The 14,684-nt window shown below is 43.8% G+C and overlaps 1 protein-coding gene across 2 annotated transcripts in view; it reads right to left on the reverse strand.

The window, feature by feature from the left end:
- Positions 1 to 711: 711 nt before the first annotated feature.
- Positions 712 to 14,684, reverse strand: part of LOC308677520 (branched-chain-amino-acid aminotransferase, cytosolic-like) — a 29,669-nt gene continuing 15,696 nt past the window's right edge. The window contains exons 5-11 of one of the 2 annotated variants that reach the window (XM_081343992.1): positions 12,520 to 12,639; positions 10,974 to 11,137; positions 8,942 to 9,084; positions 6,935 to 7,020; positions 5,712 to 5,852; positions 5,537 to 5,611; positions 712 to 2,643 (exon numbers count right to left, since the gene is read on the reverse strand). In XM_081343992.1, coding sequence (XP_081200118.1) covers positions 2,602 to 2,643; positions 5,537 to 5,611; positions 5,712 to 5,852; positions 6,935 to 7,020; positions 8,942 to 9,084; positions 10,974 to 11,137; positions 12,520 to 12,639 — 771 coding nt within the window. In that variant the 3' untranslated portion in view covers positions 712 to 2,601. The remainder of the gene's footprint in view (positions 2,644 to 5,536; positions 5,612 to 5,711; positions 5,853 to 6,934; positions 7,021 to 8,941; positions 9,085 to 10,973; positions 11,138 to 12,519; positions 12,640 to 14,684) is intronic. The other variant, XM_081343993.1, reaches the window with a different exon arrangement.

Raw genomic sequence — 14,684 nt, forward strand, 5'->3', positions numbered from 1 at the left:
TGGCAGAGTCCAAAATTTTTCTGTTTCCCAATGTTCAGGGACCTGTTTGTTGCACAATGCATAAAAGGTCTTCTTAAAATGTTGTGCCCTGCAAATCACGGGTGTCAAACCGGCAATGGAGTGGGCGCGGTTTTGGCGTGACGCCTCCGGCCTGCGAGCCAGCAGTTTTGACACCCCTGCTCCAAATTAATCCTAAATCACATGCCTGTTTCCAACTTCAATTACTTTATGAATATAAATATAATATCAACTCTTCGCTGGTCAAGAACAATCTTCAGCAAAAATGTGCAGATGGAAAAGCTGGGGTCAGGTGGATCTTTAACCCAGTGAAATTCTGTTTTTTAGACAACATGGGTTTTTTTGTACTTTTCTTTTGGGTTTACTTGACCAAGATACAGTGTGACTTAGCCCAGCACATTTGGATCAATCCGCACTTAATAACCTTAGTTGGAATTTCCATTACTAGGTGGACTAGTTGTTAGGCGAAAGATCACAGCTGTACCACTTAGCAACAGTAATTCTAGTAGTTCCCACTGCAATCATTAGGTGAGGACCACGCCATTGTTAGGCGAGGAACTCAAGTTTCTCCCGTCTGGCTGTGCTTGCTTCCAATTCACACAGCCTCACAAAGGGCTAGCAGCTACGTGGGCTCACTCGCAGCAGGAGGAAGAAAATATAAATGTCTGCTGGGAGCAGCGGAGGTGGGCAGGGGTTGGCAGCAATGCCAGGGGCAGGACAGCCAGAAAGACAGAGACGAGGGGGGGAGATAGGTGGGTGGGGAGCTGAAGTGTGGGCAAATTTCAAATGAAACAATTCCCGTACAACTGGATCACCTTTATGGCTATCACACTTGTAACCACCACTAAGAAAAAGGCTGTCCACCATCACCTCTAGCTCCAAGCTGTGTTTTTTCCCCCCTAGATAGGCAAGATTACAACCAACCAATAACTAAGGATTACAACCAGCCAATAACTTTATTTCCTAATAAGGTCTAATGAACTCTAATGAACTCCTTCAAGAATTAATTCTTCCTGGAAAATGATGATCCTGGTGTTTTGCTTTGTGGTACACCAATTTTCTATTGTTTTTATTAATGAAAAGATCTAAAAAAATGCATTAGCAATCAGAGGAGACAGCCTAGTAGGTACCAAGCGCGGCACCTAGCTTCATGGGATGTGCGCATTACAATGCTAGCGATAATGGGGCTATATTTTTTTTCCTGCTAGGACCCTTTGGTTTAGAGAAACTGTTCAAATGGCTCAAAGAATTCTGGGAAGTCATGGCTTAGCAATAACAATAGCACTTAAGACTTATATACCACTTCACAGTGCTTTACAGCCCTCTCCTAAGTGGTTTTACAGAGTCAGCCTATTGCCCCCAACAATCTGAGTCCTCATTTTACCGACCTCGGAAGGATGGGAAGGCTGAGTCAACCTTGAGTCGGTCAGAATCGAACTGCTGGCAGAATTAGCCTGCAATATTGCATTCCAATCAATGCACCACCATGGCTACTCAGAATGATTGTATGACACCCAGGGTCACTTTTCATGAGATGAGAAGCTATATAAATTTGATAAAACAAAGGAACAAACAAACTATCCCAAACTGTACTGCTTATAGATTAATTTTTTTAAACCTTAGCAACTTTTAAGATGTGTCAACTTCAGCTCCCAGAGTTCCAAAGACACCTAGCTGGGGAACTCTGAGAGTTGAAGTCAAAACTTCTTAAAGTTGCCAAAGTTGCCAAGCACTAGAATAGACATTGCTCACTACACAGAGCAAGAAAGTCAGAAATGGGTGGCAGGAGCTTTCCTCAAGATCCAGTTTAATTTTATTTCTTTATTAAATTTATATGCCACCCATCTTGTCACAAGATTTTTGAATCATTTTCCACCTTAAAAAGCCAACTGTAGCTCCACGTTAATTCTGAAGATCTAAGACTTCTTTTTTATCTAGCCAGCAGATTTAACTTAGAAAGTGAAGAAGAGTCATCCACACGAAACAAGAATTTCACATTTCTGGAAATGTTCCGTTTAAGATACAGAAACCAAAATTTAAAATGTTGGCGCCCTCCGTAAAGATACCAAAATGAATACTTTTATAAGAGCAATATGATTACACTTTTTTTACATGTGCTTCTACATGAATCCAAGCGACTATTTTTTGGGGGGGGAAAATTGGCAATCATGCACATGAAGTATTAGAGCTTTGCGGACACCCCACATTCCTTCGTTTTCTCCCACTCTCTCTCAATATTGCACTTAAAAGCAAAAAGCAGCCGAGTTTTGGAGTGGAGAGAGAGAAGCAGAGCAAGCCACTCGAAGTTCAAAGCTTTGTTTCCATCACAAAGAGGTTCATCTGGTATTCCTCTGGGTCCTGGACCAGGGCAGGCCTTCCTGATATGGAGTGTTTTGCAGAGCCATAAAGGGCCTGGGTTTATACAGGGAAAGTGTAGTTCTCCCAAACCAGGCAGAGGATCAGTAAAATCTCTGACAAAAGGGAAGGCAAAATTGGAAAAGCTTTAGAACCATATCATAAATATAGCTGTGGTGAAGAGAATGAAGCTGAACAAGAGCAGAGAAAAGTCAAATCCCACAGTCTTCAGCAAACCGCCTGGGCCCAGTCGCTGGCGATGCGTCCGTACTGTGAAAGATAAAAAAATAAAATCAAACTTCGTGGTTGTAGACTCCCAAACTACTAAGCAGGAGCAGAGCTAATCAGAATTGCTTTCCCCTCCACATTTACAGACACGATTTTTTTAAAATCCCATTTATATCCCACCCTTCTCCAAAGACTCAGGGCGGCTTACAATCTAAGAAGCACAAATCAATGTGCTTAGCAATAGCCTTCATTCTATCCATATGCCTGCTTATTAGGGTTTTCGGGGGGGCCCCAAGCAGCATTATTACAAAGTCAGCTTATTGCCCCCAACAATCTGGGTCCTCATTTTACCTGCCTCGGAAGGATGGAAGGCTGAGTCAACCTTGAGCCTGGTGGGATGTGAACCTGCACTAATTGCAGGCAGCTGGTGTTACTTAAGGAGGCATTAGCCCACTGCTCTTGATTTACTTGAATTACAAGTAATGATGTGGAGAAGGGGCGATATTGACACTTTTTTCAGTGCAAACCAGATTTTTTTTTCAAGAACCTGGATTACTGTTGTTGGCATAATTGTTCTTCACCCCACCTTTTTATTTCTTTTTTTTTAAGTGTGTGCTTCAGCTACTCATAAAATTGAGCTCCTATGGGGTGCTATTTTACCCCCCAGTGTGTCTTGCAACAAATTCCTAGAAGTTTGGGAGGGTGAAAATTAAGAATTACTTCTGCCATACAGTTACTCCTTGACTTAGTGATTGTTCAAAGTATTACATACACCACAAAAGGTATTACGGCCTGGTTCTAAAGTTCCAACAGTCATTATTCCCCTTACAGTTATGTAACCACATTTTGGGCACTTGGCAACATTTTGGGCTGTTTGCCATGATGATTTATGATGTTTTTGCTAAAAACTGGCATTTACTTCCATTTTTTACAAAAAAATGCCTCATAAAGAACAATGGGTTTGTTTAACGACTGGTCCAAAAAAAAAACCCCTATAAATTGGTGTCCAATCATGTGAGGACCTGCTCTACAACTGTCATGACTTACAACTGTAATAAGCAGACTCCATTATGGTCATAAGTTGAGAACTACCTGTAAGCCTGAAACTTTTTAAAGAAGGCCCTTCTCCCTCTCACTAGAAATCCCAGTTTTAGAGAGAATCATATTTTTATATACATTACCAGCAGTATGTGAAAAGCTGGCATTGCACACAATGCCCAGGAAATCTATAGAGTCTGTGACATTTTCAGGCAAAATATGAAAGGTTATTTTAATATGCTATAAATTTTCCCTAGGTATTGTGCATACGTAATATCTAGGCATTATGCAGAATGACAAGAACTATTTAAACAAAAGTACGAAAAATATGAAAAGAGTCATAAAAACAGTTAACTTTTTATTGAAAAGATGTACAGGTAGTCCTTGACTTACAACAGTTCATTTAGTGACTGTTCAAAGTTACAACGAGAGAGAGAGAGAGAGAGAGAGAGAGAGAGAGAGAGAGAGAGAGAGAGAGAGAGAGAGAGAGAGAGAGAGAGAGAGAGAGAGAGAGAGAGAGAGAGAGAGAGAGAGAGAGAGAGAGAGAGAGCGCCCAGTATTGATCTACTTGCTGCAACAAGGGAGGCAACCTTGGCTCTTTTATGACTCATGGACTTCAACTCCCAGAATTCCTGAGCCACCATGGCTGGCTCAGGAATTCTGGGAGTTGAAGTCCATGAGTCATAAAAGAGCCAAGGTTGCCTACCTGGCTCAGGAATTCTGGGAGTTGAAGTCCATGAGTCATAAAAGAGCCAAGGTTGCCTACCTGGCTCAGGAATTCTGGGAGTTGAAGTCCATGAGTCATAAAAGAGCCGAGGTTGCCTACCCCTGACCTAGACGTTGGGCCAGTCACTCACTCTCACCCCTACAAAGGAGGTGATGGCAAGCTACTTCTGACATCTTGCCAAGAAAACTGCTTTCCCAGGTATCAAAACTGATAACACAGGCACACACAAACACAAACATTCCATCACAAAGCTATTCTGCCCTCTTGTGGCTCAATCGCAGAAAGGCAGGGCAAGCCGAATTCTGCTTTCATTTTGAAGTAGTAGGCAGGGCCTAAAAATGGAAACTGACCCAGGACTCTCTCTCAAATTAACTCGGTAATTTTAATGAGAACCAACGCACTTTGCTGTTCGTGGATCTGTCTATTGGGACGGGTAACTTAACCTAGCCTGGGGGCTCCATTTTAGTATTTTGATTTAGTACAGGCTTATATCTTAGTACAGGTAACCACCGCGTTTGTGAGGGTGTTTGGGATGAGAGGGATTGACTGGCCCAAAGTCACCCAGTAAGCTTCCACGGCAGAGAGGGAACTGAAGCCTGGGTCTCTCCACTCCGAGTCAAATATTTTATTCACAACACCTCACTGCTTGGAAAAAGAAAGCAGATGACTTCAATTGTGTAAGGTGCATCAGTATCCTCAGGATTGTCCCAATCAGACGTCAGGTTATGTTGCACACAGATGGTAAAACACAAAGAATCTAATGTTCAGGGCAGGAATTTCATCGCTATGCTTGCTAATCCTAATTTGGTTTATTTTCTGAGCCGCCACCCCCACCCCCAAATTTCAGCAAGATGGTACCATTTCCATGTACTTTCTCTTTCTGCCCTAAGAGGTCACAAGGAGCATAGCCAGAGACGGTGTGTTGTCACTGGAATAGCCCATCCAGCACCCCAAGAAGCAGCATGGAAAGGTTTGTTTTTGACTGAGGATATGAGGAAAAGTAGGCGCCTTTCACCTTGCCACGGCTGAAATGCAAGAGAATTTGCTGAAACAGGTACTTTTTCAAGTGCAGATCAATGAAGAAAAAGGACAGAGAGAATTTAAAATTGTAAATGTGGGGGGAAAAATCAAGCAAAAACACGTTTTTCTGTCTCCCACTGAGGATTTTACCTGAATATCTGTCAGCTCCTTCAGAAACCGTTTTGCAATCTCAGGTCCATTTTCCATTGTGGGAATATGATAATTCTGTTCCAAGAGAGACAGAAACCCAGTTTGCATTTAGAAGAACAACATAGATGTAGGGAAACCAAGAAAGTCGCAGTTGGGAATGTCCCGTGACCCTCACCTTGCCCTGAAAGAGGATTCTGTCCACGGGACATACCACGCAGGCCGTGCCCGATCCAAACATTTCTTTCAACCTTTTCTCTTCCAAGCCTTTAATCAGGTCAGACATGGTGATGACTCTCTCTGAAACCTTGAATTCCCCCTGGGTAGAAAGAGAGACAAACACGTTTAAATCCTGCTGTCAGCCATGCTTTAAAATGCAGAAAGACCGAATTTTGAATGAAGGCAAGTATACACATCCCAGGCTAATGTTGCAAGATGGAATTTGAGTCGGTCATCGGGACCAGAGGTTTCAGAAGGAAGGAAACGACAGCCAATCGCCGGCCATCAACACACCAATCAGCCAATAGGAAGTCACCAAATAAATAGGACTCACAGGACAGCCCAGAGCACGTATTCCAGTAGAGAGAAGTTCTCTGAAGATGGGCTCCGGAAAAGTAAATCTCTGAACCCAGTGAGTGACCCAAACTCGATCTTGCAACTGAATTTTGAGTCCAATCCATCTATTTCAGGGCCACTTCTTGGCTGCACAGGCACCGCATGCAAAACATCTCAGAGTCAAGCCATTCTGCCTTCAAAGAGGTCTTAGAGAAATTGTCTTAAATTTCTGGGGATTCTCTGTCAGTCAATGAAGACTAGGGACCAGTGTTTCCTTGACTCTGCTCATCCCACACTCCCAGTATCGGTGGCAAGAAGGTTGAACGTTCATAGTCAAGCTTCCTACCAGGTCAAAAACATTTGAAAATCATCCTGTAAGACCGACAATCGGTTTAATAGTTATTGTTATTCAACAGTACAAAAAAGGTCAGGGGGAAAAAAAACCCATCCCACTAGAAGTAACAATGGGGGGGGGAAGCATCTGCGACTTCACACTTCACTCTCTTTTTTTGTATGCTAAAAGCGAAGGGCGCTTTTAGTGGTTGCATAGTTGCAACCACTATTCTGACCTGTTTGAGCTTCTCTTCCAAGAGATCTCCACATCCCACTCTTTGGCCACCTGGGAAAAAAATGGAAAATCCCAGCCCTACTCCCTTGACAATATTGCTCATTTCTATGGTCCTAAGTCACCCCACCAAAATGTAGACTCTGATTCTCTCCGTAACTCATGATTTGACATCAACACCCTTATTTTTATCCAGCAAGGAAAAAAAAGCACCAGTTTCAATAAGAAGCATGCAATCCCCCCATTGGAGGCAGGGCTACCCCACACTTCTGCATGCTCACCCATTTGCGGGCCAAATCAAGAAGGCTTTGTCGGGTCACACCAGGTAAAATGATTCCATTAAGCGGAGGGGTGACCAGCTCCATATCTGAAAAATGAACATTACAGTTATACATTTCCAGGGATGGTTGTATGTCACAGCACAAAAATATTTCCGAAACTCCAAAAGGCAGAACTAACTGAGGGGAGGGAACGTGATTATAATTAAAAGGCAAAATCAGGTCTGACAGAAGCTTTAGAAAGCTGAATTGCATGGGAATTTAAGTCCTGTATACAGAATTTATTTATCAATCCAAATGGCACAAAGTTGCCGTGGATAAACTCTGGCGGTTTCAATGTGCCAATTCTGCACATACAGTAACTAACCTGGGATCCAACCACTAGCTATGTTTAATCAGAGAAGAGCAACCAAAAATATACACATATTATTTTCATAAATGATCATGAGATAATATTTAATATACATTTGGTCGTACTTTCAAGAGGTTTAATTTTTGGAACATGTAATATGGCAACACTTACGTAAGTTTTCATTTTCTTTTTGAATTATTTAAAATTTCAGAACAAGGATAGGTAAGATAGACAGGCAGATAGACAAAGAGATAGTCAGACTGACAGATAGACAGATGTCAGACAGACAGATAGACTGATCAAGCAAGCAAGCACCAAAGGTTAAGGAATCCTAATTGACTAATGTGGCATGGTTGTTAAGCAAATTGCCATGTCATTAAGCTAATCGTGTGATCATTAAGTAAACCTGGCTTCCCCCATTGACTTGTTGAAATCTGGCTGGAAAGATCACACATGGCGATCACATGACCCCCACCCGGGTCCCTGCAACCATCATAAATACATGCTAGTTGCCAAGCACCTGAATTCTGATCACATGACCTGCAAAGGTTGCAAGGGGGAGCGCCTGTTGTAAACCACTTGTAATTTCAAATGGCTCTAAGTCAAGGACTACGTATAGGACTAAAGGAAAAACTCAAACATATCCTTCCTGATGCCTCTTGGTGCTCTTTGTGCCCTGTTAAGAAATGACACCCTTTTCTCTATGACACAAGAAAATAAAATCCCTGGCCACTTGTCATTTTGGTAAGCGCTTGCCTTTGGATACTAATTTAATAAGTCATAAAATCCACAAATCCAGAGAACGCACGGCTTGGATGCTAAGGTGGTTTTTAAAGATTCGCCAAGGTTGCCTTCTCCTCCTCCTTCCTGCAATGGTGGGTGTCTGGAGGAGGGCAGCAAGTGTGAAATATGCATCACAACGCAAACTTTGCCCCTGTGTGCAGTAGCACAGGTGAAAGGGTAGAGCTTTTTTGGGGGGGGGGGGTTCCTCATTTTGGTGACAACCATTTCATCATGTTGGCATCACTGTCTTTGACTTACAACAGCCACTAAGAGGCTGTCCATAGTTATGACGGACCCCTACCAAAAGTCACTTACCATCCAATTTCAAAGCGACAGTGGCCATAACGCCACCTCCGCACTCACATGATCACATTTTGGGCACTTGGCAACTGGCTCACCTTTATGGCCATTTACAATGTCCCACACAGCGACAATTGTCAACATTTTTTTGCCCATCTCCGACAGTTAATTCTGGTTCCCAGCAAAACACATCCATTGGGTATAATGGATTACACATAGTGTAATCTTGGGTCCATTCACATAGTGACCTGCTTAATGACCATAATTAGAATTCCAGGCTCAATTGTGGTTGTAATTTGAGGACTACCTGGTAGTTAGGAACAGATGCCCATACACTACCCCAATAAATATATCCAGGAGATGAGGAGAAGAGACTGAACAGTTTTGGATGAAAAACCAAGACGAGGTTTTTTGGGGGGGTAAGTGAAGGAATTTCCTAATGGTAATTTATTTTAGGAACAAGGCAATGATGTTTACCCAATACGTTGAATCAGCTTTACAACAGGACCATGTTCCCATCAAAGCCCAAAAGAACTAATATGAACCCACAACTAGCCTGAAATCAAATTCCTTACCTCCCTCTTGGTCCTTCCAAAACAAGAAAATGTTCATGGTCCCAACTTCGGTGATTTGGTGGTCGTCTCCATACAGCCACAAAACCTGCTGGCAACCCAGTTTGGCAGCCTCTCCTTGCACATATATGGTGGGGCCATAGTTGCTAAAGGCAACACAAGAACAGGAAAAGACTCTGATCAGATTCAAAGGCATTTATCCGTCGATCGAAATGAATGCAAAGCCAGCCTGAAAGACTAAAAGGGAAAGAGGAAAGGGACAAGAGATGGAGGATCAAGCACATCTCCAATTAAACCAAAGGCCTCTGCCCTTGGTGAAAAGAGGCAGCCAACAAGGCTTCTCTAAATACCTCTTCTCCCCAAAACTTTCCTCCAGTCAAGGCCCGGTTACTCTACCCTGCATATACAGTATTTGGAAAATAGACCACTACTTAAATATTAAAACAGGGGTGGAACATCTATAGACTGTCTGTGGCAATCCTCTTTTTTTTCCAGGGCCCTATAACAAAATAGCAGTTCGAAAGCGCGTAAAAAATATGCAAGTAGAAAAATAGGGACCACTACGGTGGGAAGGTAACAGCATTCCGTGCGCCTTTGGCATCTAGTCATGCTGGCCACATGACCACGGAGACGTCCTCGGAGAAGCGCTGGCTCTTCGGCTTTGAAACGGAGATGAGCACCGGCCCCTAGAGTCGGAAACGACTAGCACGCATGTGCGGGGCAACCTTTACCTTTACTTATGACAAAATAAGAGTTGGAAGGGACCTTGGAAGTCTTCTAGTCCAACCCCCTTGCTCGGGCAGGAAACCCAATACCATTTCAGACAAATGGTTGTACAATCTCTTCTTAAAGTTTCCCAGTGTTGGAGCATTCACAACTCCCGGAGGCAGGTTGTTCCACTGGCTAATTGTTCTAACTGTCAGGAAATTTCTTCTCAGTTCTAGATTGCTCAGTTCTAGTTTCCACCTGTTGCTTCTTGTCCTGCCTTCAGGTGCTTTGCAGAATAGGTTGACTCCCTCATCTTTGTGGCAACCCCTGAGATATCGGAACACTGCTATCGTGTCCCCCCTCGTCCTTCTCTTCGTTAAACTAGACATACCTAATTCCAGCAACCGTTCCTCATACGTTTTAGCCTCCACTAATCATCTTTGTTGCTCTATAAAATTGACCTATGTGGGCAAATCGGCAATTTTCAGGGATGAAAAATTTCCCCATTTGAAAAAAAAGAAAAAAGCAGCTAAAATATATACTTTATGCTTCTGCTAGGGTTAGGGAAAAGACTGTATTTTGAGTATGATTCCTACTCCATTTTGACCCCTATTATCTCCTTTGTCGCCATATCACAAATTCCTGCAGTCTTCAAGGGCTTAGACCTGTGGTGGCGAACCAATGACACACGTGCCACAGGCAGCACGCAGAGCCCTCTCTGTGGGCACGCGCGCCGTCGCCCCAATCGTAGGCCTTCAGCTGGGTTTTATAAAACTTTTTTGCTTTAGGTTTCTGCCGCCGTGTGCAAACAAACAAAAAAAGGTTCCATCAATCATTCGATTTCAACTCACGGAAGAAAAAAAAAAAGATCTCACAAAGTTGGAATTGATTGATTGAACTTTTTAGTCCCACCCAGTCTGCCGTTACCGCCACATTCACGCCCACCCAATGGGCCACGCCCACCCAAACGGCCACGCCCACCCGGCACCCGACGATACATAAGTGGGTTTTGGGTTGCAGTCTGGGCACTCAGTCTCTAAAAGGTTCGCCATCACTGGCTTAGAGGAAATTTAAAAACAGGAAAAAGTCCAACTCTTGTCTGAAGAAAAATGTCCCATCTCTACAAAATATTGGACGACAGTAGCCCTTCTCTACCTATATATGCCTTCCGGGACTGGGGACTTCAAGCCCCAGAATTCCCCAGGCATTCCCCAGAATGTTAGGAGGTGAAGTTCACCCATCTGGAAAATGTCCAGGTTAGAAAAGCCCGACTTAAAACAGACCAGCTTCATCCAGCCACTTAGGTTAAAAGAAGTCCTAGACTTACCCGCCTAGTTTGCAATTGCCAACACCACCCATCCAGGCACGGACAAATTGGGGATCAGCCAAGAGAGAAACAGGACTGAAGCTGCCGGTGGTAAAATAAGGACCCACAGGGCCCAAGATCACAAAGAGCAGTGCGTGACTGGGAATGGAGACCCCCAAGGAAGGCTGCAGAGAAGGGGAGAAGGGGAGAATGCTGCATAAGGGGCTGATAAGCAAACATGATCAGAATATGCAGATCTATAAACCTCTGGAAGTTGAGTCACGGCAACCTGACTCCTGTTCTTTTTGGTTTGAAATGGTCCTCCTATAACCGACTTTGCTCAGCCTGAAGAAGCTTCTTGGAAAAAGCAGCAAAACGTTTCAGATCAGAAAAGAAAAGAACTCCAGTTGCCGTGACTCGAACTTCCAGACAACTCTCCCTGGATAACTGAGCATCTCCATGGCCAGATCTATAAAGGCAACAAACGGCCAATTTTGTCGGCTGAGAAGCTAAGCGAAGTCAGGCCTGCTCTGTGCCGAAGAGTCAGACCACCAGAATTTCCAGACCTATCCATAGGCCAGACGGAGAAGTTGAAAAACAATATGGGAAATTGTAGCGGCAAACTATTTCCACACCCTAGCCAAGAAAACTATGTGAGCCTAACTTCAGCATCTCCAAAAGCTAAGCCTGACTGAAAGGAGATTCAACTTTTTTTTAACACTGTTCCTGTTTCCATCACACACTTAACTGGATTGACTCACGACTGTAATGAATAGGATAGGGATGGGAATAAGGATAAGAATAGAATAGAATAGAATAGAATAGAATAGAATAGAATAGAATAGAATAGAATAGAATAGAATAGAATAGAATAGAATAGAATAGAATAGAATAGAATAGAATGGAATGGAATGGAATGGAATGGAATGGAATGGAATGGAATGGAATGGAATGGAATGGAATGGAATGGAATGGAATGGAATGGAATGGAATGGAATGGAATGGAATAGAATAGAATAGAAAATAGGAAAGAATAAGGAATAGAATAGAATAGAATAGAATAGAATAGAATAGAATAGAATAGAATAGAATAGAATAGAATAGAATAGAATAGAATAGAATAGAATAGAATAGAATAGAAAATAGGAAAGAATAAGGAATAGAATAGAATAGAATAGAATAGAATAGAATAGAATAGAATAGAATAGAATAGAATAGAATAGAATAGAATAGAATAGAATAGAATAGAATAGAATAGAACTTTACTGTCACTTTAAATATACTGTACACTAATCAGCATACTTTAAAATGAAATTTTGTTGCATTCAGCTCTCAAAAAAATACCATTATGCACGCGCGAGCACACACACGACACAGAGAAACATCACAGTTTAGTTCAAATGTATGCATATACATGGTGGAAAAAAGATTTTGAGAAATCAGAAAAACAAGGGAAGGACAACATTTAGAAATGGCAACCCTGTTTAAATAATTGTTAGGGTTGATGATGGAAATCCCTAGACGTCTGCAGCCTAAAATGTCTAAAATTAGAAACACTAATACCCACCTCGGTGCCAATCAAGATGGGGCGGATGTAGAGACTCGCTGCACTGGAGTGGGGGACCCAGTCTTGGTCCACACGGATCAGCTGCCGGATGCATTCAAGTAACTCGGACCGATCAAATGCCTGCAAGGAGACAAGAACGTGATGCTCCTGCTGTTTGCCCTCGCACGGAGAATAAAGGATCCTGCTGGGAACCTTGAAAGACCCAGCTAGATAGAACTAAGCCCCATCTAGTCTCCAGCATCCCTTCCCCAATGGAAACAGGGAGACACATCTGGGGAACCCAGAAGCAAGACTTGGTAGCCACCAGTGCCTTCTGCTCCTACCACCCCACAGCTTCCATTCAGAAGCATCCGATTCCGAAGGAAACAGGCAACTGTCCTAATTGAAAGCAGAAGAATGTTCTTCACTCCCTCCTATAGGACAGGGCTTTTCAACCAGTGGTACGGGTACCACCTGTGGTACATTGGCACCTGGCAGGTGGTACGCGGCCATCCTAGAAAAGTGGTCGCGGGGGAGGGGAATGAGCTGAACCGGTGGCAGCACCGCACACGCCTGAGTGAGAGACGGCTGGAGCTGCAGGGCTCAGCGAAAGCGCCAGGATCAGTGCTTCTTCGGGGCTGTCAGGGCTCAGCGGATGTGCCAGGATCAGTGCCAGACTCCAGCTGGAGCTCGGCGCTGATCCTGGGGCTTCTGCTGAGCCCAGAAGAAGCGCCGATCAGCTGGAAAGTTGCAGCATCTCCAGGGTCTTGTGATTTACATTCAGATGCTTGGCAACTGATTCATATTTATGACGGTCACAGTGTCCCAGGGTCATGTGAAGTGACCAAAACCTGCTGCAACCACCCAGCAGAGGGGGTGGGGAATAAAAAACAAACACCCCCCCCACCCCCACCTCCGTTGCCAATCCTCAACAGAAATGCTCACAACAATGAAAACCGAGCAGGCAGGCAGGTGTCTTGCTCGGCTGTGGCTTGGGGGGGCACTTTTTTCAGTGCCATTGTAACTTCGAACAGTCACTAAGTGAACTGTTGTAAGTCGAGGACTACCTGTGCTTCATCACTTTTTTCCTTTCTTTTTTTTTTTGGTCATCAAGTTTTTGACACCTTGCTAGGCGACTGGTGGTACTCGGAGGTTGCCGTATCCTAAAAGTGGTACAATGGGTGAAAAGGTTGAAAAGCCCTGTTCTATAGGAAGCTACAAGAAACTATTTTTCCTTCTACTTCATATTGCCTGCTCTGAATCCAATAGTGATTCCTCTCATCTCCTGACAGGGCAACCCTGTGCACAAAAAATATCAAGAGATGTTAAAATATGGGACGTTTTCCTTCCAACTAAGCAAACCATGGAATTGCTTTGATTATGATATGTCTACCAATAAAGGGACGCGGTGGCTCAGTGGGGTTAGGACGCTGAGCTTCTCGATCTGAAGGTCGGCAGTTTGGCGGGTCGAATCCCGAGTGCCGCGTAGCAGAGTGAGCGCCTGTTACCCGTCCCAGCTTCTGCCAACCTAGCAGTTCGAAAGCACATAAAAAAAATGCAAGTAGAAAAATTACGGTGGGAAGGTAACAGCGTTCCGTGCGCCTTTAGCGTCTAGTCACGCCGGCCACATGACCACGGAGACGTCCTCGGACAAGCGCTGGCTCTTCGGCTTTGAAACGGAGATGAGCACCGGCCCCTAGAGTCGGAAACGACTAGCACGCACGTGCAGGGGAACCTTTACCTTTACCTTACCAATAAAGGAGAATATTTATAACTCAGGGTTGAAATGAAGGCTTCCAAGTACTCTCTGAGCTTGGTGGTTTCCTTACAGAGGTTCCATTACCCAAACTAGGTAACATCATCAGGACTAACACTGATGACGTTATCTAGTGGGGGTAATGAAACGTCTGCAAGGGGGAAAAAAAGCAAGCTCACAGAGCACCAAGGACCCTTACAATATATCTCAAAAACACACCACTTCTCCATCCCCACATAACTGCCTCGTTGGAAATTATGAGGGTAGAAAAAGCCAACCCAACTGGAATGCACTAAATTGAAGTCTATTCCAACTGCCCCCCAGCCCAGGTTGCAAGGAGAGACTTCCCCCAGTTTTTCTTGAAATATCTTGGGGTGGGTGGGGGGGTGTCCAAGTATTTTCTGTCCACGGCTACTTCCTTTTATTGGAC

Source organism: Vipera berus, assembly GCF_964194415.1.
Source record: "Vipera berus genome assembly, chromosome: Z".
NCBI classification, from domain to species: Eukaryota; Metazoa; Chordata; class Lepidosauria; order Squamata; family Viperidae; genus Vipera; species Vipera berus.